A 25930-nucleotide genomic window follows, 5' to 3' on the forward strand; every position below is an offset into this window, starting at 1 on the left:
TCGACAGCTGTTTAATAATAATGGATTAGATTTATATAGCGCTTTTCTAGACACTCAAAGCGCTTCACAGAGAAGTGAGAACCCATCATTCATTCACACCTGGTGGTGGTAAGCTACTTTCATAGCCTCAGCTGCCCTGGGTAGACTGACAGAAGCGTGGCTGCCAGTTTGCGCTTACGGCCCCTCTGATCACCACCCATCATTCATCATTCATTCACCAGTGTGAGCGGCACTGGGAGCAAGGGTGAAGTGTCCTGCCCAAGCGATTTGGATGGAAAGAGGCGGGTAGCGGACTTACAACCCTCAGGTTTCTGGCACGGCCGCTCAACCCACTACACTGCAAAAACTTAAATCTAAGTAAGATTAAATATCTCAAATAAGGGTGATATTTGCTTATTTTCTGTCTGATAAGATAATTCTTCTCACTAAGCAGATTTAATGTTAGAGTGTTTTACTTGTTTTAAGTGTTTTGGTCCTAAATGATCTCAGTAAGATATTACAGCTTGTTGCTGAGATGTTATGACCTATATTGAGTAAAACATGCTTGAAACTAGAATATCAACTGTTGCAAAGCTGTGTCATCAACACTCACAAGTATAAAACTACTTTTTTAAAGTAATAATTTCTTACTTCAAGCATGAAAAAAAAATCATGATGCCGAGCGCATATCATTATGTCAAGATAATGGCACTTGCATTTACTTAATTTAAGAATATTTTTCAACATATTGAGCAAAAAGGTCTCTTTTTTTTCGACCAAGAAAAGTGCACTTGTTATTAATGAGAATATACTTATTTTAAGGTATTTTTGGAATCATTGAGGTTAGCTAATTTTACTTGTTTTGGAAAGTCTTGACAAGCCAAATGTTCTTGTTCTATTGGCAGATAATTTTGCTTAGTTCAAATAAAATACCCCTAATTTTTTTCTTTTTTTTCTTGTTTTTGAACACTGACTTTTTGCAGTCTCCTCTAGGTAGAGTAAGTTTGCACTGCTACACAAGCTGCACACTGATTGTTTCATGTCTACTGTGTAGTACTGTATTGCCCTTTGAGAAGATGAACTGTAATACAAATGGTTGTTGTAATGAGTACATAAAACATCTCTTTATTGACATTAAAAAGAGTCAATAGGTCAAAAATATTTAAAAACACTGTATCAGGAGTCTCGGACTCAACCGAGTCCTTCACGTCTCCCTCCTGTTCCGCATCCTCAACCCACTGACCTCTTTAGGACTATCAACATGGACATTGGTGAGACTCTCCACAGATAATAACATGAACAAATCTTCTGCTTCTTCTTGCTCTGCTTCTTCCTCAGGATTGACACACACGGCACTACTAAACTCAAGACTCTCCGCCTCGGTCACTGGATCTTCCTCATCTGCATCCTCCTCCTCCTCTTCTTCTTCTTCCACCTCTGTCCCTTCATCGTCCTCATCCACATCCTCCTCATCGGCCCCCTCTTTAGGGTAGTGAAAGACATCTCTGCGCTCGTTGAAACTGATGTGCTTCTTGCCTCCATCGTGGCCTAGAAGCTCCTTGCTTTCTTGCAGACCTAATATCTCCTGCTTTGTGTCTGAATCAGTGTGGGATACACGACGAGGACTCAGCAAAAGTCTTCTCTCAGCTTCTGCTTCCTCCTCCTCCTCTTCTTCCTCTGTATCATCCTCCACATCTTCAGCGTCCTCGTCTTCTTCCTCCTCGTCTTCATCTTCCTCTTGTACGATGGAAAGCTTCCTTGCTGCAATCTCTTCCTCTTCTTGCTCCATTCTTTCTGCCAAGGCCTCCGCAGTGGGCTGGTTGATGCAGGGCTCCTCCAGAGCGACGTTGTCAAATGCATATTTATAATGGGGTACATCATACTCAGGGTATGTCTCCTCTGGGTAGCCTGTAAGAGTGGGACAAGAGTGGTTCATTTTCACAGAATATACAGTCGTGGTCAAAAGTTTGCATACACTTGTAAAGAACATAATGTCATGGCTGTCTTCAGTTTCCATTAATTTCTACAACTCTTATTTTTTTGTGATAGAGTGATTGGAGCACATACTTGTTGGTCAAAAAAAACATTCATGAAGTTTGGTTCTTTTATGAATTTATTATGGGTCTACTGAAAATGTTACCAATTCTGCTGGGTCAAAAGTATACATACAGCAATGTTAATATTTGGTTACATGTCCCTTGGCAGGTTTCACTGCAATAAGGCGCTTTTGGTAGCCATCCACAAGCTTCTGGTTGAATTTATGACCACTCCTCTTGACAAAATTGGTGCAGTTCAGCTAAATTTGTTGGTTTTCTAACATGGACTTGTTTCTTCAGCATTGTCCACACGTTTGAGTCAGGATTTTGGGAAGGCCATTCTAAAACCTTAATTCTAGCCTGATTTAGCGATTCTTTTACCACTTTTGACATGTGTTTTGGGTCATTGTCCTGTTGGAACACCCAACTGCGCCCAAGACCCAACCTCCGGGCTGATGATTTTAGGTTGTGCTGAAGAATTTGGAGGTAATCCTCCTTTTTCATTGTCCCATTTACTCTCTGTAAAGCACCAGTTCCATTGGCAGCAAAACAGGCCCAGAGCATAATACTGGCCTCACCTTTTCTCCTCCAAACATATTGCTGGGTATTGTGGCCAAACAGCTCAATTTTTGTTTCATCTGACATCACATGGACAAAGATAAGACTTTATAGAGGAAGGTTATGTGGTCAAATGAAACAAAAATTGAGCTGATCGCGACTGTATGTTTAATTGAACTAGAATAGCAAAGTGCAGGTTATAACTAGGCAGTGTGAAATCATCCGTAGGTGTGGATGGCTGTTTATAGTTTAATGTGTCATTTGATTGACAGCTGAACAGTCCAGGTGTACCCCACCGCTAACCCAAAGTAACCTGTCATAGGCTCCACTCCACCGGTGAACCTAATGAGGACACACAATGTTGGAGCTATTCACTTACTGGAATACTGTTGTTTAGTTTAGCATTAATGTTGTTAGTATTTAGATTTGAATCAATGTATTTTGTTTCATTAAGATCAGATGTACAGGATGTGAGTTTATTATCTGGTTAGTTTAGCTGTATTCTTCTTTATTTGGTTTTGTTTTATTTAGGCACTTTTGAGACCAGCATGCACTTAGGTGGGAAAATTTGGATTTTTGTATTTTTTTACCAGAATAAGAAAAGCACCTTGGGGAGGGAGGTGTGGCCAGCGCGCTTGTAGGAGCAAAGGTCACCGCCTCTGTCTATGGTGCTGAGGACGAGCACCATCGGATAGGATTTCATAGGTGGTACGTGTTAATCTAATCATCTGTTGTCTTTAACAGTAAGCGGCCGAGAGCAGGAGGGAGAGAGGATACGGGTGTGGCTGAAAAGTCACGTCCTGCTGGAGAGAAAAGTGTGAGAAATTCTATGGACATTAGAACATTGTTAAAAACTGCAAGTTTTGCTCTTGGGCCGTGTATAATAGTGGAACGGATAGGAAGCGACTTCCACATCTGCCTTACCGGTACATAGTACGTCTCCCCTGGCCCGAGGGAGGGCGCCGAAGGGTCGACAACCCGAATCACCTGTCCCACCTCCGCGGTTAGACATTCCCGCTGCAGGTGTCCGAGCCGCCCACACCTCCAGCACGCCTGCCCAGGCATTCGAGGCGCCATTTGCGGGGGAAACACAGCGTCAGCAGCGGCCTGGCCCTGAGCGGGAGAAAAAACAGCAGGGTTGTTTCGCAGCCTTGGCCACGGCTGGGCTCCCTCGGCCGGCGGCGTACGCATCCTGCGCGGCGCCGGAACTGTACGCTCCGCTGCTTCCGTGGCCTTCTCCTCCTTCCTCCTCTCACAATGGACAGCCAGGTGGTTCTCCGCCAAGGCCACTGCCGCTCCCACGTCTTGAGGACGGTGGTAGCGGACTCAGGCGGACGTCCGCGTCGGGATTACCTCCAAGAATTGTTCTAATATAATTTGTTCTATAACATCAGCGACCTGTCCGGGTTGCAGCCATCGTGTCGCCGCGTCTCTTAATTGTTGGCCCAGGGCAAAAGGCCGCTTCTCCTGACCGAGCCGCATTGCCCGGAACTGGCGCCAGTGGTCCTCTTTGGACCCTCCCGTCCAGTCCAGTACCGCCCTCCTCATGTCCCGATAACTCACCCGGGACACTGGTGGCAGGCTGAGTGCTGCTCGCTGCGCCTCTCCTGCCAGTAGCGGTAACAGCCGTACCGCCCACTCTTCTTCCGGCCACACGCATGCTCCTGCTGTGGCCTCAAACATATCCATAAAGTTCTGTGGATCCTCCGTCTCCGCCATTCGGTGCATTCCCACAGCCGCAAATGTTGGCTTCGCTGCCGCGGGTGTCCCCGCTCCGGCCCTCTCAGTCAGCGCCCGCAGAATCTAGCTCTGCTGCGCAATTTGCCCGTGCATGGCCTCCACCTGCCGGTGGTTCGCTGTGGACACCTCTGCTAAGAGCTGCCCCAGTGCCTCTATTGGGCTCGGTGTAGACATTGTTTTGTCCAACATTGGGCGCCAGATCATTAAAGTTTGTCTAAGTCTAAGTCTAAGATGTGGAAGTCGCTTCCTATCCGTTCCACTATTATACACGGCCCAAGAGCCAAGCTTGCAGTTTTTAACAATGTTTTAATGTCCATAGAATTTCTCACACTTTTCTCTCCAGCAGGTCGTGACTTTTCAGCCACACCCATATCCTCTCTCCCTCCTGCTCTCGGCCGCTTACTGTTAGACAACAGATGATTAGATTAACACGTACCACCTGTGAAATCCAATCACCTGCCAGCTGTGTCTCGCCGTCGGCAACCGCCCCGCCCCTATCCGATGGTGCTTGTCCTCAGCACCATAGACAGAGGCGGTGATCTTTGCTCCTGTAAGCGCGCTGGCCACACCTCCCTCCACACACCTAAATTGTGTTTGTTCTTTGCTTACTCGTTTCTCTAAAAATAAACCACGTTTATGCTCAATTTGGATATTGGTTTGGACAGACTTTTTACCATTCGTGTGTTCACTACACATGGTACATTTTTTGAACAGATGTCTTGAACAATTTCCCTTGTGGATCATTAAAGTTTGTCTAAGTCTAAGTCTAAAGCAGTAGCCCCTTGATTTTTGTTGTTAAAAAGTTTAATGTGAAAACGTTTTTATGCAATGACAAACGGCTACTCCATACAGTATAGCCTGCAATTGAAATATGCTTTAAATATATATTTTTTAATTATGAAAAGGCAAACTGCAATATTCAACACCTAACAAAAAAAATCATGGAATCACCAAACGAGTCGTATGTTCATGCAGTTTCCTTTCTAAGCAGATAACAGACACGACACAAAACTTAGTCATTTCAAATGGTAACTTTCTCAATTGAAGAAACACTAAAATAAATTACAAAACAAGTTGTGGTGGTCAGTAACAGTTTCATTTTTGGATCAAGCAGAGTGAAATTCATGGAATCACTCAATTTTGAGAGGAAATTTTTTTTTTATCACCCTGTACATGTTCATTTCCAAAGCAAACACCTGCATCAGATTAAATATGTTCATTAGTCTGCAGTTAAAAAGAGTGTTCACACCTTGGAAAGCTGTTGCACCAGGTGGATTGACATGAATCATGGCTCCAACACTAGAGATGTCAACTTAAACGAAGGAGAGAATGATCAAACTTCTTTAAAGAAAGTAAATCATCACGCAATGTGGAAAAAATTGTTGATTGTTCACAGTCAGCTGTGTCTAAAATCTGGACTAAGTACAAACAACATAGGAAAGTCGTAAAAGGCAAGCATAGACCAAGGCAAAAACATCAAAGCGTCAAGACAGAAAACTTAAAGTAAAAATGTCTTGGAAACAACAAATAAATTAAAAACTAAATGGGCAGAAACTGGAGTCACCGTCTGTGACCGAACTGTGAGAAACCACCTAAAGAAAATGAGATTGAATTACAGAAAAGCTAAACGAAAGCCGTCATTACCGTTTAAACATACAACAAAAAAGTTTACTATGTGTTAAGGAAAAGCAATCGTGGACTATGGATGACAGGATGAAAGTCATATTCAGTGATTAATCGCAAATCTACATTGGGAAAGCTGATGATGCTAAACTTTTGTTTGGTGCCGTTCCAATGAGATTTATGAAGACGACTGCCTGAAGAAAAAATGTACCCTGTAATTGATATTAGACTGCAGTTAGGTAATGACATGGCTAGTAATAATGGCTGTCATTACAACTTCAGTAAATGCACAAGTTTACATAGACACATTGGACACTCTTCTTGTTCCATGTATCAAAAGGATGGTTGTGGGTGATGACATACTTTTTCAAGATGATCATTTTGCCATAGAGCAAAAACTGTAAAAACTTTTCTTGCAGAAAGATACATAAGATCCATGTCATAGCCTGCAAATAATCTGGATCTCAATTGAATTGGAAATCTGTGGTGGGAATTGAAGAAAATGGTCCATGACAAGACTTCGACCTACAAAGCTGAATTGACAACAGCAATCACCGAAAATTGGAGCAAGATTGGTGAAGATTAGTGTTAAGTCCATGTCTCAGAGACTGCAAGTTGATACAAAAGTCAGAGGTGGTGCAACAAAGTACTAGTTGTGTGTTGTAGAGTTTTTGTTTGTTTTTCACGGTTCCATAATGTTTTCCTCAAAATTAGTAATTCCTTATAATTCTCACTCTGCTTGTTCTAAAAATGAAACTGTTGCTGACTATCACAATTTATATTAAATTATTACTTAAATTATTTTAGTGTTTCTTAAAACCAGAAAGTTGCCATTTGAAATTATTATAGTTTTGTGTCACATCTGTTATCTGTTTTTGCTACAAAATTAAACAACTGAATGAACATTCTCCAAGTCTGGTGATTCCATGATACATGCCGAAGGTTGTAACAGTTGAAGGACAATGTGAGAAGGGACGACCATATTTGTAAATTTTAAATTTGTAAATTGTCATACATGGCACAAGAAAATTTGACTCGTTTACTTACAGTTTTTTTTTTTACAGTCGCTAGGACACATTTCCCAATACTTAGGTCACTTTTTCAAAACTCTTCACCAGTGTTGGGACTAACGCGTTACAAAGTAATGCTGCTAATTTCGGCGGTAACTAGTAATCTAACGCGTTATTTTTTATATTCAGTAACTCAGTTACCGTTACTACACGATGCGTTACTGCGTTATTTTACGTTATTTTTTATGTAGTATCGGCTAGAAACAGAAGATCTGAGTGTGTTTTATTGGAAAGCTGCGGTGGAAAAGAAAAGGCGTGCTTTGTGTGGGTGGGGGCAGGGTGGGGGGGGGGGGGGCTCCCAAACCGCAGTTGAGGGACGCAGGGGAGACGTTCCTCCAGGGCCTATGTACCGGTACTTCAGGGCTAACAACCTTCACTTTACCCGGAAGTGGGTCTTTACAGCTGAGGGTGAATGACGAGGCCGGCGGTTTGTTGCAACTTTGTGACTTTATTGGACGCAGCCATCCACCAAGCGAGAGCACCTGCAGCACTCACTGTCGTCGCTCGCGTCACTCACTTCACATGCTGTCATATCTTAAAGGGCCACACACAAACATACGCTACTCTCATAACAACTAACAAAGTAGAGTTTTTTAACATGGAGACATTCTCAATACTTTTCTTTTGTCGAGCACAAAGAAACGAACATTTTAGTTAAAAGTAAGTTGTGTCTTGGATCAAAGATCCTATCTACTTAAAGTTAAAGTCAAAGTGCCATTATGTTGCAGCTGTTTAAAATAGTTTTGTCAATTTGTTCTGGCCTGAAATAAATTGGCCCTTTGAAACATATCTTTGTCTTTGTGTGTTGTATGTAGACCACATTGCTTTCTGAGTTCAGTGATGCAAATACATGCCAAGTTGATCAACAGATTGTATTATTCTCCAGTGCAATAACAGTACTGAAATGAAGGCTAAAAGGGCATTAATGGGAACCTTAAAAAAAGGGGGAGAAAAAAAGTAACTAAATAGTTACTTTTCACAGTAACGCATTACTTTTTGGTGTAAGTAACTGAGTTAGTAACTGAGTTACTTTTGAAATAAAGTAACTAGTAGCTGTAAGTAGTTACTGGTTTTCAGTAACTAACCCAACACTGCTCTTCACACAGTTCTCCAAACCAACTTTCAGCTCGTCACATCAGTTCATTTCCCTTTCAAAATGCACTAAAACTACCAAATCACTTCATACATGTCTCAAATCAACTCATTCTTCCAGAACACTAACACAGGTTGACAGACAACAAACACTTTTTCACCCACAAAACAATGACTTAAAAAACACTAACAGTTAGTATTTTACATGTTTTCTTGTGTAAAACAAGGACATCTCTGTTCATAATTCACAGCAAAATATATGTTACTGGAATGAATCAGACTTGATGCAGAATGCTTCAATATATTTTATGTCTTTTATTATTTTGTATTTTTTTTGGCACTGAGTAATTCCAAAATACAATAATTTGTATACACACCATCCACTGATACAGATACAATAGTAGTGCTAATCTACTCAGTCTTCTCCATTTGGCCACAGGTTGTCATCCACATCACATCTTATGTCAACTATAGGGCAATACACCTCGGAAATAATCTTCTGATCCATCCCTGGCAATCTTCTGCTGATACGTCCAGGCATCCAGCATTCATTGCGTTCATTGCATTCAATTATAGCATCTAATGTTACGATTTAAAATATATTTCATTAAAATATTACTGTAGAATTGTAGCAAATTCCTGTCTTATTCAAGTTTGTATTATGCTATTGTTTTGAACATAAGTTGAACAGTTTTGAAAACAGTATGTAAGCATGTGCAAATTAGCCTGTAAGTACACAGAGTTTTGGCGGTTGTTGTGTCGAATTGAGAAAATAATTAATGTAATTTGAAAGATGTAGTCATTGAATGCATTTTGTGCCAAAGCAATTGATCCTCAGTTTAGCCCATTGATACTTCAGTTGTGCTCACTGTGTGAAGAGTTCTGAAAAAGTGACCTAAGTATTGGGAAATGTGTCCTAGCGACTGTAAAAAACTGTAATAGAGCCCCCTAAAATCAAGGGCAATTAAATCCAAAAACGAATGAGTATTTATCTACTTCCAATACGTCTACAAATTTGGAGACAACTATGGTTAAGATTTACAGAAAAAAATAAGGTTGTTCTTTGGCATTGCAGTTCGCTTAACCTCAGACTTTTTTTTTGACATGTACTAAGCCGAAGATCAAATTTTTGTTAAAATCTGTGATTGTAAAAGAATGAAAAGTGTTTGCTATTTGCGTATTACAAACGCAAAGCATATTTGTGTGTGTGTGTGTGTGTGTGTGTGTGTGTGTGTGTGTGTGTGTGTTTGTGTGTGTGTGTGTGTGTGTGTGTGTGTGTGTGTGTGACAGAGGACAGGTATTGTACCTTCCCAATCAACGCCATAAGGGACTTCTTCAGCTTCCATCTCTGGGGACGCAGCTTCCAGACGACCTTCTTGTATGTTCTGTGTGATTTGTCTCAGCTGTCTGAGGAGCTTCTCTTCTTTCTTTGATGGCGCCGTCTTACTTTTCCTGCGTCTGCCACTGGAGGGCAACAGTGGTGCAAAACAGAAACGCTCCTGCATTATGTGCAAGATTTAAAAGGGGAATGCACTCTTTTGGAATTGTCCCCATCATTCACAATCCCTATGTAAGACATAAACTCAAATGTCTTTCTATTTTTTTTTGTACACCCACAATATTCCATTGACATGTTGTGACCTGCATATTAACCAAATATGAGTGATATTGTTATTATAAGCGCTAACGCAGAGGAACTACTTTTAGTGGCACCGTGATCCCAGTGAGTTACAGTAACTTATGCAGCTACAGTATTGACATACTAAACTGGTGAGCTGCTGTATCGCCTCTGAGTTGGTAAAAGTGTATTCTAGATTATAAATTATACCTCTCACTTGTATAGTAGAGGGTTTTGGCCATAAACTGAGAAGTTGGTCAACTTTGACATTCAACTTAGACCAGGAGAACACGACAAAGACACAAACCCTTTTTTTTCTACCTGCGTGAGGAATATGATTGATTCTTCATCCAAACGGGGAGATATCAACATCCCATCAGTCGGCATCCCACTGAGAGCAGCCATTGCACAGTAAGGGATCATTTTTACATGTTCATAGTTTGTATTTTTTGTTTAGCACTTAGCAATCGTGCTACTTGCTGGATCTACTTATCAGTCAGCTTCTAAAACTTGTAGCTCATCCTCTGTATATTCAGGCTCTAAGATATAAGGTTCTGCATAATCATGTGTCCCAAAGTAGTGTTTATTGTTGGCTCTCATGAAGTGTTCCAATGTTAGGAATAGTTGTATTTTGTTGAAGTAAATACAGAACGTTGCGATGCGTCTGTGAAATTTGTTAAAGTTAAAGGTAAAGTTCCAATGATTGTCACACACACACTAGTAGGTATGGTGAAATTATCCTCTGCATTTGACCCATCACCCTCAGATGATGGGATCAGTGAGCAGCAGCGGTTGCCACGCCCGTGAATTATTTTGGTGATTTAACCCCCAATTCCAACCCTTGGTGCTAAATGCCAATCAGGGAGGTAATGGGTCCCATTTTTTTATAGTCTTTGGTATGACTCGGCCGGGGTTTGAACTCACGACCTACCGATCTCAGGGCGGACTTTCTAATGCGCCACCATATACTTAAAATGAGAAAAATACGTAAATATTACATGCTATTATGAGTGGGCTTGTTACTACATTACATATATACTTACAGTGTATATAAGAAAATGATGGGAGTTTTTTAATGTTTTTCAGGGCGCTTCATAGGCGGAATAGAGCAAATCTCTCTACCTTCATTGTTAGCTGACTCTTGCTAGTGTTTATTTGCAAGTCAGAATGCATAAAAAAACAACAACTACTTATGTGTGCTTGTCTGACATAAGGATTGTGATTGATAAAACATTCTGACAATGTGTGTCAATACGTGGACCTTGGGGTTTGTTTTCCCGGAATGCAACGGAAAGTTGGCACGGGCAAGGCGTCAATGTAAGTACATTTCTATTTTAAACACTAACAGACTACAAAAAAAGGAAGCAAACAAAAGGCGCGCACAATGGCGGAGAACAAACTTGACTAATGAAACAAAACTTGCACAAAGGCAGAGACGATGAACGTGAAAACGAAAACAACACTTACTGTGGCATTAAACAGCATGAAAACTATGGCATGGAATGAAAGGTAGCAGAGGTAGAAAGGATAGATAATGTCACCAGGACGAACAACAGAAACAGACCGGCTTAAATAGCAGTGACATGATCAGTGAAAACAGGTGCGTGACTCAAAACGTGAAACAGGTGCGTGACATGACAGGTGAAAACAAATGGGTTGCTATGGTGACAAACCAAACAAAAGTGCACAAAGAGGCCAAAAACAAAACCGAACATGACTAAAACAAAACATGATCACACAGACATGACAATGTGCAGTTTCCCTTAATGCTTACTGCTATTAATTAGTATTTGACACAACATATCCCTCTGTTTGGTCAATATTTAACATGTATTTGTAATTTAACGAGATCAATTCACCAGAACGATAAAGCTTTTTGTTTTTTGTGTGTGTTCAGAGTTGTACAATTGCTAAGAGTTGCTAATAAGGGGCACATGTGCAGCAACTTCCAAACGCTCCAAAATACAGAAATGATCAAAATACAATAAAACAAATGCAATTGAAAAATACTAGGATCACATAAATGCTGAAAGATCAGAACATAAAAGCTGCAAACACTAAACACACACACAAACCCCCAAAAATCAAACCGCATAAGAAAAATGCAGCGAGTTCACGGAACAAAATAACTGAAGTTGTCCGTTTTTAAGCAGAATGCCCGGAAGAACATTGGCTGACTTTTGAAGAGGCAAAATGAAAAGGTACATTTTACATGTTTATGTTTTTGTTCAACATTTAGCCTTCATTTTTTACAATATAAAAGAACAATTGATTAATAATGTTGGTGTGACTCTCCTGGTAAACTTCTATTTGTATTCTGTAAAGTTTCAACATTGTTATTGGGACGGTATAGTTCGGTTGGTAGAGCAGCCGTGCCAGCAACTTTAGGGTTGCAGGTTCGATCCCCGCTTCCGCCATCCTAGTCACTGCTGTTGTGTCTTTGAGCAAGACACTTTACCCACCTGCTCCCAGTGCCACCCACACTGGTTTAAATGTAACTTAGATATTGGGTTTCACAATGTAAAACGCTTTGAGTCACTTGAGAAAAAGCGCTATATAAATGTATTTCACTTCACTTCACTATTTTACATTTGTTTTTGTTCCTGCAGTGTTTCTATAGATACATACATAGATACTCTACAGTAGGTACGTTATGCATTTTATTGTGTACAATATTTTAATGCTGCTATAGTCTGCCGCACCTTTCTATCACTGCCTAACTCTTTTATATGTACTGTACAGTATATTTGCATTAATTTAATTTTAAGAGTACTTTCTTAACATGTTTTATACAAATTACATTTTTTAACATATTTTAGGTTTACTTTATTTCTACATTTATAGTATTTCTCTTAACATGTCCTAATGCTGCTAAAAACAGGGGTGGAAGTAGTATTATTGTCGCAAAATAATTTATATGTATCTCAATCTGTGCGTGTGTAATCCAATTCACATGTCAGTGTACCTGGAGCTCTGAACCAAGTTTTTTGTATACTGCGAGCAATAACAATAAAATCATGTTATTTACCATTTTTATTTGTGTCATTTTTAATTTGCAGCATTTTCTCTTTGCATTTATTTTACGTTTGTGTGTATTATTTCTCTGTGTGGAGCGTTTGGGCCCCCGTACAACTGACCTTCCAGAAGCCCGACTGTTTTTGGCAGCTATCCTCGCCATCATCCTTTCTGTCTGAAGTAATTGCTCCTGGAGTCTGGCAAACTCGTCATCGTGTGCTTCAGTGTTTGTCAAAAGAGAAAACTCAATATTGGCATGGAATCTATTTCACACAACTTTTAATTGACAGGTTACAAGACAGAAGTACTTACTGGTATTCCTCTCTACTGTGCTCATAATGTACTTTCCTGATTTAGTACTCTTGCCCTTGCAGGTCAACTGTAAACATAGAAAAGTAGAAGTAAACGTCCATTTTATCAAAACCTCAATCAGGACTTTGTGTTGACGCTAACCTTGTAAATGATATAGAGAATGTAAAGAAGAATTCCAAATCCATAAATGGGTATAACTTGGGCCATCAGGTTGTATTTTTTCCCACGTCCGATCCCTTTGATTCTGGCAGTGGCCTCCATGCTCTGTGTCAGGGAGTGGAAAGGGTCCACAGCCCACTGCTCCGGGTCATCCGACAAGGACACCTGATGCATCCTTGGAGGGTGGAACCCAGGGCCTGCTACAGAGGACAACAAGTGGTTGATAATAGAGCAATGTTAAAACAAGTATTCTAAATAAAAAAAGTAAATAGAACATTTGAATATTGTGAAGCATATATAAAATAACTACAAATTACCAAAACTATAATAGTACAGTAATATTGTTAGAATAATTATGTGGAAGTTATCACACAACTCTTATTCTTAAAGGTCGTTGCTGTAGTTATTAGCTAATGCGCTCAAGTCGTACTTTTCTATCTGTGCAAGGACAAAACTTGTTATCAGCCACGGCATATGAGGGGTGGCCTCACCGCAGATATTTAGTTTGTCTTAGCCCACTAACAGCCAAGGACTTCAAGGACCTCAACAAAGATAAGACGACAGCACGCAGACGAAGCAGAGACAAGGCGAAACCACAAGGCCCCCAGCACATTCTGTAACGTATAGTGCGTACTGGAGCTGCTTTGCATGATATGTGTGACCACTCCTTTTAGAGGCGGCCTCAGTGATGTAACCAGGGACCTCCCAAATAAATAGAGGAGCACGTGGGACTATTACCTTAGAGCAGTGGTTCTCAACCTTTTTTCAGTGATGTACCCCCGTGAACATTTTTTTAATTCAAGTACCCCCTAATCAGAGCAAAGCATTTTTGGTTGAAAAAAAGAGATAAAGAAGTAAAATACAGCACTATGTCATCAGTTTCTGATTTATTAAATTGTATAACAGTGCAAAATATTGCTCATTTGTAGTGGTCTTTTTTTAACTATTTGGAAAAAAAGATATACAAATAACTAAAAACTTGTTGAAAAATAAACAAGTGATTCAATTATAAATAAAGATTTCTACACATAGAAGTAATCATCAACTTAAAGTGCCCTCTTTGGGGATTGTAATAGAGATCCATCTGGATTCATGAACTTAATTCTAAACATTTCTTCACAAAAAAAGAAATCTTTAACATCAATATTTATGGAACATGTCCACAAAAAATCTAGCTGTCAACACTGAATATTGCATTGTTGCATTTCTTTTCACAGTTCTTTTTGACAGACATTTTAGTGAGGGTCAAACCATCATGGCATGGGGGAAACTCTGGGTTTATGGTAATGAATGGAATAGCATACTTGATTTGATGCTCAGTTTATGAACTTACATTCATATTTTGTCGAAGTATTATTCAATAAATATATTTATAAAGGATTTTTGAATTGTTGCTATTTTTAGAATATTTAAAAAAAATCTCACATACCCCTTGGTATACCTTCAAGTAATAATAACTGGGATTTATATAGCGCTTTTCTAAGTACCCAAAGTCGCTTTACATGTAGAACCCATCATTCATTCACACCTGGTGGTGGTAAGCTACTTTCATAGCCACAGCTGCCCTGGGGTAGACTGACAGAAGCGTGGCTGCAATTTGCGCCAACGGCCCCTCCGACCACCACCTATCATTCATCATTCGGTGTGAGTGGCACCGGGGGCAAAGGGGGAAGTGTCCCGCCCAAGGACACAACGGCAGCGATTTTTTTTTTTTTTGGATGGTAAGAGGCGGGGAGCGAACCTACAACCCTCAGGTTTCTGGCACGGTTGCTCTACCCACTACGCCATGCCGCGTAGTGGGTACCCCCATTTGAGAACCACTGCCTTAGAGCGCAGGTTGGTTCTGTAACTAAGAGTACAGTCCCAAACGTCTCTCCTCATTGAGCCAAATTGAACTCTGTCTCTGCATGATTCCTTGCTCCTTGTCTGTTTAACAGATGTCATCAGTGTTTGAACCTGACAAATATAATGCACAAAAATTATGGAATCATCAGACTTGGTAATGTCATGACCCTCCATGGCTGTGGTTGGACTTGTGTAGTTTTTCTTGTGCATGGTGTTATTTTCAGTTCCTGTATTCTGGTTTTCTGTGTTTGACTTCTTGTGTGTGTTTTTTCCTGCCCTCTGAACGCTGGCTCCCACACCTGTTCCTGGTTGACAATTTGGACACACCTGTTCCTGGTTGTGAAACCGGCTCCTATTTTTTCCAGCCCTGCCTATTTTGTATCTGGCTACGTTCCCACTGCCGGGTCGGATGTCCTATTCGTATTTTTTTTTTGTCAAATCCAATCTTTTTATGTCGTCGTTCACATTACAAAAAAGTGCAATGTCTAAAGTGAACACAATCTGACCTGCATGCAGACATGACGTCATGACATCACACGTGCTGCAGTGTTTACCGAAGTAAACATGGCTTTAATTCTAGTCCATCTCAGCCTTGGCGCATTCGTGGCAACTTCAAGGATTGCGTGCAATTACAGTCAACATTTGAATTACTGTGCGTAGAATTTTAAAACAGAAGAGGGCAAGTATTTTGGCTCTGGCTGTTTGCGGCACATTTTACTTTCACGTCTGCTTTGAAGAGCGTGTCGGTGAGCACTCGGAAACATGAGTGGTGGAACATTGACATGACTTCCTGAAACATTACATTTAGTCTGTTTTCTGCTCATTTGTCAACTAATTATTTTTAACCAGCAATTTTGGCAAAGAATTACGACGTTTATCGCTTTGTGATGGCGTTCTGGTTGGATGAATGCGACCGGAGCGTTCACACTGCAGTCGCATCGCTTATACTGTATCAGATTTATTAATATCCGAGTCATACCAAAGACTATAAAAATGGGACCCATTACCTCTCTGCTTGGCACTCAGCATCAAGGGTTGGAATTGGGGGTTAAATCACCAAAATAATTCCTGAGCGCGGCCACTGCTGCTGCTCACTGCTCCCCTCACCTCCCAGGGGGTGAACAAGGGGATGGGTCAAATGCAGAGAGTAATTTCACCACACCTAGTGTTTGTGTGACTATCAGTGGTACTTTAATTTTCACTTTTATATCCACATAACAAAAGAGGCCTGGGTTGGATATACAACATTCGGAATTGCACTGTTCCCATTGACATAAAAAGTCTGATACATGTTACATATGGGCACAAAAATCTGAATTGACCTGCTGTGTGAACCAGGCCTCTGGGATCACGCTGCAAGCATTTTTCCCTCGTCTTTACAGTTAATTGATGAAGAGTACTGTTTGTCACTTCATGCCTCTGAGACGGCAAGCTGCTTTATAAATAAAGTTGATTTGATTGATTTGATTTTTTTTAAAAGCCACAGATGGTGCAACCAAGTGCCAGTGATGTGTTGTAGTGTTTGTTTGTTTTTCAAGATTCCATAAATGTTTTCCTCTGTACTGAACGATGCCATGTTTTTTTTTTCCACTCAGCTTGATCTAAAAATTGAACATTTACTGACAACCACAATTTTTGTCTTGATTTTTTATTTTAGTGTTTCTTAAAATCAGAAAGTCGTCATTTGAAATGACTATAGTTTTGGATAATGTCTATTACAGCAGAGTATCTCCTTTTTTCTATAAAATTAAATGAATGAATGAACATCCTCCAAGTCTGGTATTCCAGGGAGTGTGGCATATATAAGACCGCACTCCAACAACAAAAATAGAAATAATAAAAATAATTTTAATATTGCGGAGGGCTTTGTCATTTTTATCTGAGATTTTTGTTTACTCTGCTGATTGGAATGTTTTTATATGCTTTATTGTTGTCGTTTTTCTATGTTGATTTGGGAACCCCTCTGTTTGGCTAAATAATAGTAATAATAATAATGATCAAATATATGCATATCGACACACAGTATTTGAAAATGTTCCTTTTCTGTTGTGTTTTCTTGTGTTTTGCTTTTTATATCTCTAGGTAGCCCTTTGTTTTCAGCAATGTTTTGCTATTAAATGACATAAATAAAACAGGGGTGGTCTTTTAATTGTACAAATGTATTGTCATGTGCAACATTTGTAGTATAATATCGATGTTTGAAGGCGCAGTGTGTACCTTATTGTAATCATTGTTTATGAACATTACATTGTAGCAGAATGTACAATCACACTATACATTCATAGGCATAATCATAGTCATGTTTTTTTCTAACTACTTTAACAGAATGACAATAAGGATCATAATAAATGATTACAGCATGCAGTCACTGAAATATGTTATGTATAATAGATATAGCTATTCAAATGATACAATGAATAATGATCATAATAGAACCCATTGGTGTTTACGTAACATCATGATGTGCACATTATGATGACCTAGCACTCTCTGCTGTCTAATGTAACAGCTGGCAGCAGCTCTAATAACAGCACTGAAGGTGGATGGAGGATGCTGTGATAAAGTGTACTTACCCTGTGGCTGTCCCATTTCTTTTTTGGCTCTGGGTAAAAATAGCCTGGGCAAGAAGAGAGACACGCAAAGGACGGAGCATGATATCAAAGTAACCTTCTGACAGGTAGTGATGGACATGTTGCCTCACTTGACAACTGTCATGCGTTGATTTCCTTTGAACATCAAATCCAGTGTACACAGCTGTCCTCACTCATCTGCTGATGTCCTGCTCAGATTAGAACAGATTAAATGAGCGGCCTTCAGAAGATGGTTGGCGTATTATTGACTAATCCACAAAGAGGGACATCGCTGGCCATTTTAAACAGGATGCTGGTCACTTTGATGGGAAATCGGACACAAAAAAATGTGTTATTTGCATTACAATGGGAAACTTTTTTGTTCTTTACAAATTATTAATATTAATGATTTTATTTTTTTGTATTATTTTATGAACAATTATGACACCATATCATTTTTTTAATGTTTACATTTTATTTTTAATTTATTACAGTGAACTATAACATCTAATAGTTTTGGCCACTGTAACAACTAGGGCTGTGAATCTTTGGGCACAACACGATTTGATTTGATTCCTGGGGGTAACGAGTCGATTCAGAGTTTATTCTCGATTCAAAACAATTCTTGATTCAAAATCAATACTTTTTTATTAACATTGGTTGCCAGTTTTATGGTTCCCAAATTCTTCCATTAAATAGACAAACAGCTCTGATAAATGTCTATATTACTTGAAAGAAAATTGGCTTGGTTTCTACACAAAAAATTTAAGAAAGTCAAATACAAATAAGGCAACTAGAGAACATTTCTCTTTTCTTAAGTAAATTTGTACAGCAGATTTGGACATATATATCAACAATATGATTTGCCTGAGTGGCTGGACAGGATAGATTAAAAAATATAAATTTTTATTTTTATATTGCTGTGGAGAGACAGCCTTCACCCTAACCGGGAAGGCACCATCACTCCAGAAATATAGACTACTATTTGAGTCCAGGACTAACTATGCCAAAGCAAGCTCGAAAACAGGCAATTACAGCGTCTGTTAGTCCGGGTGTGGAGTCAGTCAAGTTAGAACTAACCAGCGACCGGCTGGAAAATTCCTGCACACATAGCATTTCTCGTAAAATAATACACAACTCACATAATGTTTTTTCTGTAGTGACTGTGCCAGACTCCTCTCTGAGCTGCCACCTTAACGTGGTAGAGGAGTTTGCGTGTCCCAATGATCCTAGGAGCTATGTTGTCCGGGGGCTTCCATGCCCCCTGGTAGGGTCTCCCAAGACAAACAGGTCCTAGGTGAGGGATCAGACAAAGAGCAGCTCGAAGACTTCTATGGAAATGCAAGAACCGAGACTCAGATTTCCCTCGCCCGGACGCGGGTCACCGGGGCCCCCCTCCGGAGCCAGGCCCGGAGTTGGGGCACGATGGCGAGCGCCTGGTGGCCGGGCCTGTCCCCATGGGGCCCGGCCGGGCACAGCCCGAAGAGGCAACGTGGGTCCCCCCTCCAATGGGCTCACCACCCATAGCAGGGGCCATAGAGGTCGGGTGCAATGTGAGCTGGGCGGTAGCCGAAGGCAGGGCACTTGGCGGTCCGATCCTCGGCTACAGAAGCTAGCTCTTGGGACGTGGAACGTCACCTCGCTGGGGGGGAAGGAGCCTGAGCTAGTGCGCGAGGTAGAGAAGTTCCGGTTGGATATAGTCGGACTCACCTCGACGCACAGCAAGGGCTCTGGAACCAGTTCTCTCGAGAGGGGATGGACTCTCTTCCACTCTGGCGTTGCCAGCAGTGAGAGGCGACGGGCTGGGGTGGCAATTCTTGTTGCCCCCCGGCTCAGAGCCTGCATGTTGGAGTTCAACCCGGTGGACGAGAGGGTAGCTTCCCTCCGCCTTCGGGTGGGGGGACGGGTCCTGACTGTTGTTTGCGCTTACGCGCCAAACAGCAGCTCAGAGTACCCACCCTTTTTGGATTCACTCGAGGGAGTACTTGAGAGTGCTCCCCCGGGTGATTCCCTCGTTCTACTGGGGGACTTCAACGCTCATATTGGCAACGACAGTGAAACCTGGAGAGGCGTGATTGGGAAGAATGGCCGCCCGGATCTGAACCCAAGTGGTGTTTTGTTATTGGACTTTTGTGCCCGTCACGGATTGTCCATAACGAACACCATGTTCAAGCATAAGGGTGTCCATATGTGCACTTGGCACCAGGACACCCTAGGCCGCAGTTCTATGATCGACTTTGTAGTTGTGTCATCGGATTTGCGGCCTCATGTTTTGGACACTCGGGTGAAGAGAGGGGCGGAGCTTTCTACCGATCACCACCTGGTGGTGAGTTGGCTGCGATGGTGGGGGAGGATGCCGGACAGACCTGGCAGGCCCAAACGCATTGTGAGGGTTTGCTGGGAACGTCTGGCAGAGTCTCCTGTCAGAGAGAGTTTCAATTCCCACCTCCGGAAGAACTTTGAACATGTCACGAGGGAGGTGCTGGACATTGAGTCCGAGTGGACCATGTTCCGCACCTCTATTGTCGAGGCGGCTGATTGGAGCTGTGGCCACAAGGTAGTTGGTGCCTGTCGTGGCGGTAATCCTAGAACCCGTTGGTGGACACCGGCGGTGAGGGATGCCGTCAAGCTGAAGAAGGAGTCCTATCGGGTTCTTTTGGCTCATGGGACTCCTGAGGCAGCGGACAGGTACCGACAGGCCAAGCGGTGTGCGGCTTCAGCGGTCGCGGAGGCAAAAACTCGGACATGGGAGGAGTTCGGGGAAGCCATGGAAAACGTCTTCCGGACGGCTTCGAAGCGATTCTGGACCACCATCCACCGCCTCAGGAAGGGGAAGCAGTGCACTACCAACACCGTGTATGGTGCGGATGGTGTTCTGCTGACCTCGACTGCGGAAGTTGTGGATCGGTGGAGGGAATACTTCGAAGACCTCCTCAATCCCACCAACACGTCTTCCTATGAGGAAGCAGTGCCTGAGGAATCTGTGGTGGGCTCTCCTATTTCTGGGGCTGAGGTTGCTGAGGTAGTTAAAAAGCTCCTCGGTGGCAAGGCCCCGGGGGTGGATGAGATCCGCCCGGAGTTCCTTAAGGCTCTGGATGCTGTAGGGCTGTCTTGGTTGACAAGACTCTGCAGCATCGCGTGGACATCGGGGGCAGTACCTCTGGATTGGCAGACCGGGGTGGTGGTTCCTCTCTTTAAAAAGGGGAACCGGAGGGTGTGTTCTAACTATCGTGGGATCACACTCCTCAGCCTTCCCGGTAGGGTCTATTCAGGTGTACTGGAGAGGAGGCTACGCCGGATAGTCGAACCTCGGATTCAGGAGGAACAGTGTGGTTTTCGTCCTGGTCGTGGAACTGTGGACCAGCTCTATACTCTCGGCAGGGTCCTTGAGGGTGCATGGGAGTTTGCCCAACCAGTCTACATGTGCTTTGTGGACTTGGAGAAGGCATTCGACCGTGTCCCTCGGGAAGTCCTGTGGGGAGTGCTCAGAGAGTATGGGGTTTCGGACTGTCTGATTGTGGCGGTCCGCTCCCTGTATGATCAGTGTCAGAGCTTGGTTCGCATTGCCGGCAGTAAGTCGGACACGTTTCCGGTGAGGGTTGGACTCCGCCAAGGCTGCCCTTTGTCACCGATTCTGTTCATAACTTTTATGGACAGAATTTCTAGGCGCAGTCAAGGCGTTGAGGGGATCCGGTTTGGTGGCTGCAGGATTAGGTCTCTGCTTTTTGCAGATGATTTGGTCCTGATGGCTTCATCTGGCCAGGATCTTCAGCTCTCACTGGATCGGTTCGCAGCTGAGTGTGAAGCGACTGGGATGAGAATCAGCACCTCCAAGTCCGAGTTTATGGTTCTCGCCCGGAAAAGGGTGGAGTGCCATCTCCGGGTTGGGGAGGAGATCTTGCCCCAAGTGGAGGAGTTCAAGTACCTCGGAGTCTTGTTCACGAGTGAGGGAAGAGTGGATCGTGAGATCGACAGGCGGATCGGTGCGGCGTCTTCAGTAATGCGGACGCTGTATCGATCCGTTGTGGTGAAGAAGGAGCTGAGCCGGAAGGCAAAGCTCTCAATTTACCGGTCGATCTACGTTCCCATCCTCACCTATGGTCATGAGCTTTGGGTTATGACCGAAAGGACAAGATCACGGGTACAAGCGGCCGAAATGAGTTTCCTCCGCCGGGTGGCGGGGCTCTCCCTTAGAGATAGGGTGAGAAGCTCTGTCATCCGGGGGGAGCTCAAAGTAAAGCCGCTGCTCCTCCGCATCGAGAGGAGCCAGATGAGGTGGTTCGGGCATCTGGTCAGGATGCCACCCGAGCGCCTCCCTAAGGAGGTGTTTAGGGCATGTCCGACCGGTAGGAGGCCACGAGGAAGACCCAGGACACGTTGGGAAGACTATGTCTCCCGGCTGGCCTGGGAACGCCTCGGGATCCCCCGGGAGGAGCTGGACGAAGTGGCTGGGGAGAGGGAAGTCTGGGCTTCCCTGCTTAGGCTGCTGCCCCCGCGACCCGACCTCGGATAAGCGGAAGAAGATGGATGGATGGATGGATGGACTGTGCCAGAGGTGAACATACATTCTACTGAGTTGGCAAATTATGACGCGTTGAATCTATCGCAGCACCAAGCAAATAATCTCAAGACCCCCATCAAATCAATTCCTAGATGTGATAAAAATTATTTAAGGCGCATTACACAAAATAAACGTAACATTATTAACATCAGTACTACGGATACCAAAAATTCCTCAAAACAGCCCACTACCTATAATATGGGTATTTTATACATCAGATCATTGTCTCCCAAAACGTTATTAGTTAATGAGGTCATTAGAGACAGCAATCTTAACGTCATTGGTCTCAGCGAAACCCAGCCAAAATCAGATTAATTTTTCCTGCTTAACGAGGCATCTCCTCCTAACTATACGAGTGCACATATTGCCTGTCCCCTTTAAAGGGGTCGCACTAATATCCAATGAAAACCTTAACCTTAGCCCTAACCTAAGTAATACATATAAATCATTTGAGATGCTTACTATGAGGTCTGTCGCACCGTTACCTCTCTATCTGGCTGTTATCTATTGGACTATTCGGACTTTATAAGTGAATTTTCAGAGTTTGTCGCTGATCTAGTGACGCACGCAGATATTATGATTATAATGGGGGATTTTAATATCAATATGAATACACCGTCAGACCCTCCGTGCATGGCGCGCCAGACTATAATTGACAGCTGTGATCTTACACAAATAATAGATGAACCCACGCATCGCAGCGGTAATACGATAGATCTAGTCCTTGTCCGGGGTGTCACTACCTCCAAAGTTATGGTACTCCCGTACACTAAAGTAATGTCCGATCAATACCTTATAAAATTTGAAGTTCTGACTCATTGTCAACAAGCTACTAATAACCACTGCTTTAGCAGCCGCAACATTTATGCTGTCACAACTACGGCTCTTGCTGGCCTACTGCCTTCGGTAATGGCAATGTGTGTGTATATATGGGTGCGCGTATATGTGTGCCTGTGTGTGTGTGTGTGTGTGTGTGTGTGTGTGTGTGTGTGTATGTGTATGTATATATATGGTGAAATCTGTGTGTATGTATGTATGTATGTACGTATATATGTGTCGCTGCCCCGGTGTGCATTGCTGATCACAGCGCCGAGTCTGCTGAGGTGCCATGGCATGCCGGCTGTGGGTGCTGAGCTGGGCCCTTATGGCCTTTTGCCAGATGAGATGCCTGGTGGGTGGTGAGCGGGGGGGCCTGGACGTGCGGGAAGGGTTGCAGGGTTTGGTGGCGCTGGTACCTGTTGGCGACCAGGCCTGTTGTTTTTTGGGGGTTTTTTGAGAGAGGGGTTAGTGGAGTGGATGTAGGTGGGATCTACGGGCATGCTGGGGGACGGTCGGACTGGTGGTGGGTTGGCTTGGGTGTCTCCTGGGCGCTGAGTTGCAGATAATTTCCTCCCCTACCCGGAGCGGCTGCGTACTGGTCTCTCTATGGGGTTGTGGCGCTGGGCATGGTCGGCAGCACGTTGGGGTGTTTGGTTGGTCGGGGTGGATGTCCAATGGCTCGATTGTCTGGGCTGTGGATGGATTTGGGGTCGGTAGGTTGGTGGCCTACGTGGTAGCTGGGTGTGTGCATTGTTGCGGTTTGCGGTGTCGGTCGCTCTTTTGTTTTTGGTTTCGGCGGCCGCGGGTGTTTGTACTGTGAATGGGCGGTGGTGGTGGTGGTTGCTGTGGTGCTACCGGCGGTTGGCATTGCTGTGTTGGGTTGGAGTGGTCGGGGGACTGTGATTGGTGGCTATGTGCTTATGGAGTTGTGGGGGTTGGCTGGCGTTGACTTGCTGGCTGGTTTGGGTTTCAACTTTGAGGGATTGTCCTGCGGGGAGGCCTTGCGGGGGGCTGAGGATGCCTCTATGGGGCTCTAGTCCTCCTGTCTTGTCCTCTACTCGTCCATCCCTCAATTTTAGCTGCATATTAGACACTTAGGGTTTGGGGGGCTCGGCATGGTTGGGACCCACCATGGCCTTGATGTCCCCCAATTTTAATTTCATTATTAGTTCCCACAAGCATACATATCTCCTTCACGCTACAGTACACACATCAATAGGGACTGAAGGTCGACTGTAACGACTGACCTCCTAATTTTAACTACACAGTAGACACTCTGGGGGCCTTATACACATGCATGGGTGGGTTGGGGTTCGGGAGTATGGCGCGGCCCTCATTGCCTCCTCAGCCGGCGTGGGCTGCGGGGCCTGGTGGCCTGCCATTCCCGGGCAGAAACCTCGCTGAGGGTGCGAGGCTTTTATACATTTTTTTATGTTTAATTGTATTTATGTTTACATACATGGGGTTTGGGAGAGTGGCCGTGCCAGCAACCTGAGGGTTCCTGGTTCAATCCCCAGCATCTACCAACCTCGTCGTGTCGGTTGTGTCCTTGAGCGAGACACTTCACCCTTGCTCCTGATGGGGTCGGTCGTGGTTTTTCAATTGCTTTGATTTGATCGGGTGGTGCTGGCTCTCTGGGGGTTTTGCAGCCGCTGTTTCTGCTATCGTTTGTTTGGGGTGTGGGCACCCGTGGCTGCTGGGTCCGGTGCGGGGGGTGGCCAATGTTGTGACTTGTGGCAGTGCGTGCACTTGGTGGTTGTCGGGGATGGCAAACTTGCCAGCTTCGTTCTCGTTTATTGTCACGTTGGTTGGCTTGTTGGGTGGGCCTGCCCTTGCGCTCTGCCACGCCGTCCTTCACGCCCGGGGGCGGAGGTGATCGGCTGGTTCTCAGTGGGCAGCGGGTGCCGGGACATGATCGCTGCCCCGCAGGCCTGTGTATCTGTGTATGGATTTGTTGGTTTACCAATGTGTATATGTGTTTGTGTGTGTGTGTGTGTGTGTGTGTGTGTGTGTGTGTGTGTGTGTGCCTGTACCTGTGTGTGTGTGTGTGTGTGTGTGTGTATGTATATGTCTGTATATATATATATATATATATATATATATATATATATATATATATATATATATATATATATATATATATATATATATGTGTGTGTATCAGTGACGTGCGGTGAGGTTCATGGCTGGTGAGGCACTGACTTCATCACAGTCAGATTTACAAACATATGAACCCTAAAGAGTATCTTATTCACCATTTGATTGGCAGTAGTTAATGGGTTATGTTTAAAAGCTCATACCAGCATTTTGCCCTGCTTGGCACTCAGCATCAAGAGTTGGAATTGGGGGTTAAATCACCAAAAATGATTCCCGGGCGCGACGCCGCTGCTGCCCACTGCTCCCCTCACCTGCCAGGGGGGGATCAAGGGGATGGGTCAAATGCAGAGGACAATTTTCACCACACCTAGTGTGTGTGTGACAATCATTGGTACTTTAACTTAACTTTAACTTTACACATACAAACTGTAGCACACAAAAAAGCACATTTAATAAAAAAAAAACTTTATTATGGTCTTACCTTTACTTATAAATGAAGTCCATGCGCCGCTCCTTCTGAACAAAAGCATTGATAACTTGTTTATAGAAGTCTTCCTTATCTTTCTTCAGTTTTAAAAGTCTCTCTGTCTCGACAGAGATCTTCCTTTAATTATTACCTCCTGCTTCGATTGAAAGTCCAGTTTAGAAAACTGTTCTGCCCTCACAATATGTGTTGAGGTTACACAGCTTGGCAGACAGCTAACAACCAATCCAGGACGTTCTAATAAAGTTCCAAAGCAGATGAATCCATTTAGGCTCTTTATTGTTGTTGATCTTGCTTTGTCTTGCACTGGACTTTTATTTTTTATTTTTTTGGAAAACAGAAATACACACAA

General features: G+C 43.3%; 1 protein-coding gene across 1 annotated transcript; it reads right to left on the reverse strand.

Annotated features, from left to right (window-relative positions):
* Nucleotides 1-913: 913 nt before the first annotated feature.
* On the reverse strand, nt 914-17786 carry ric3a (RIC3 acetylcholine receptor chaperone a). Its single transcript, XM_061963515.1, has 6 exons — nt 17621-17786; nt 13185-13402; nt 13044-13110; nt 12854-12950; nt 9405-9562; nt 914-1887 (listed from the first exon to the last, which is right to left on the reverse strand). The coding sequence occupies exons 1-6, from the start codon at nt 17736-17738 to the stop codon at nt 1184-1186; spliced, it is 1362 nt and encodes a 453-aa protein (XP_061819499.1). The 5' UTR covers nt 17739-17786; the 3' UTR covers nt 914-1183.
* Between the last annotated feature and the right edge of the window lie 8144 nt (nt 17787-25930).

Source organism: Nerophis lumbriciformis, linkage group LG06, assembly GCF_033978685.3.
Source record: "Nerophis lumbriciformis linkage group LG06, RoL_Nlum_v2.1, whole genome shotgun sequence".
Taxonomy (NCBI): Eukaryota; Metazoa; Chordata; class Actinopteri; order Syngnathiformes; family Syngnathidae; genus Nerophis; species Nerophis lumbriciformis.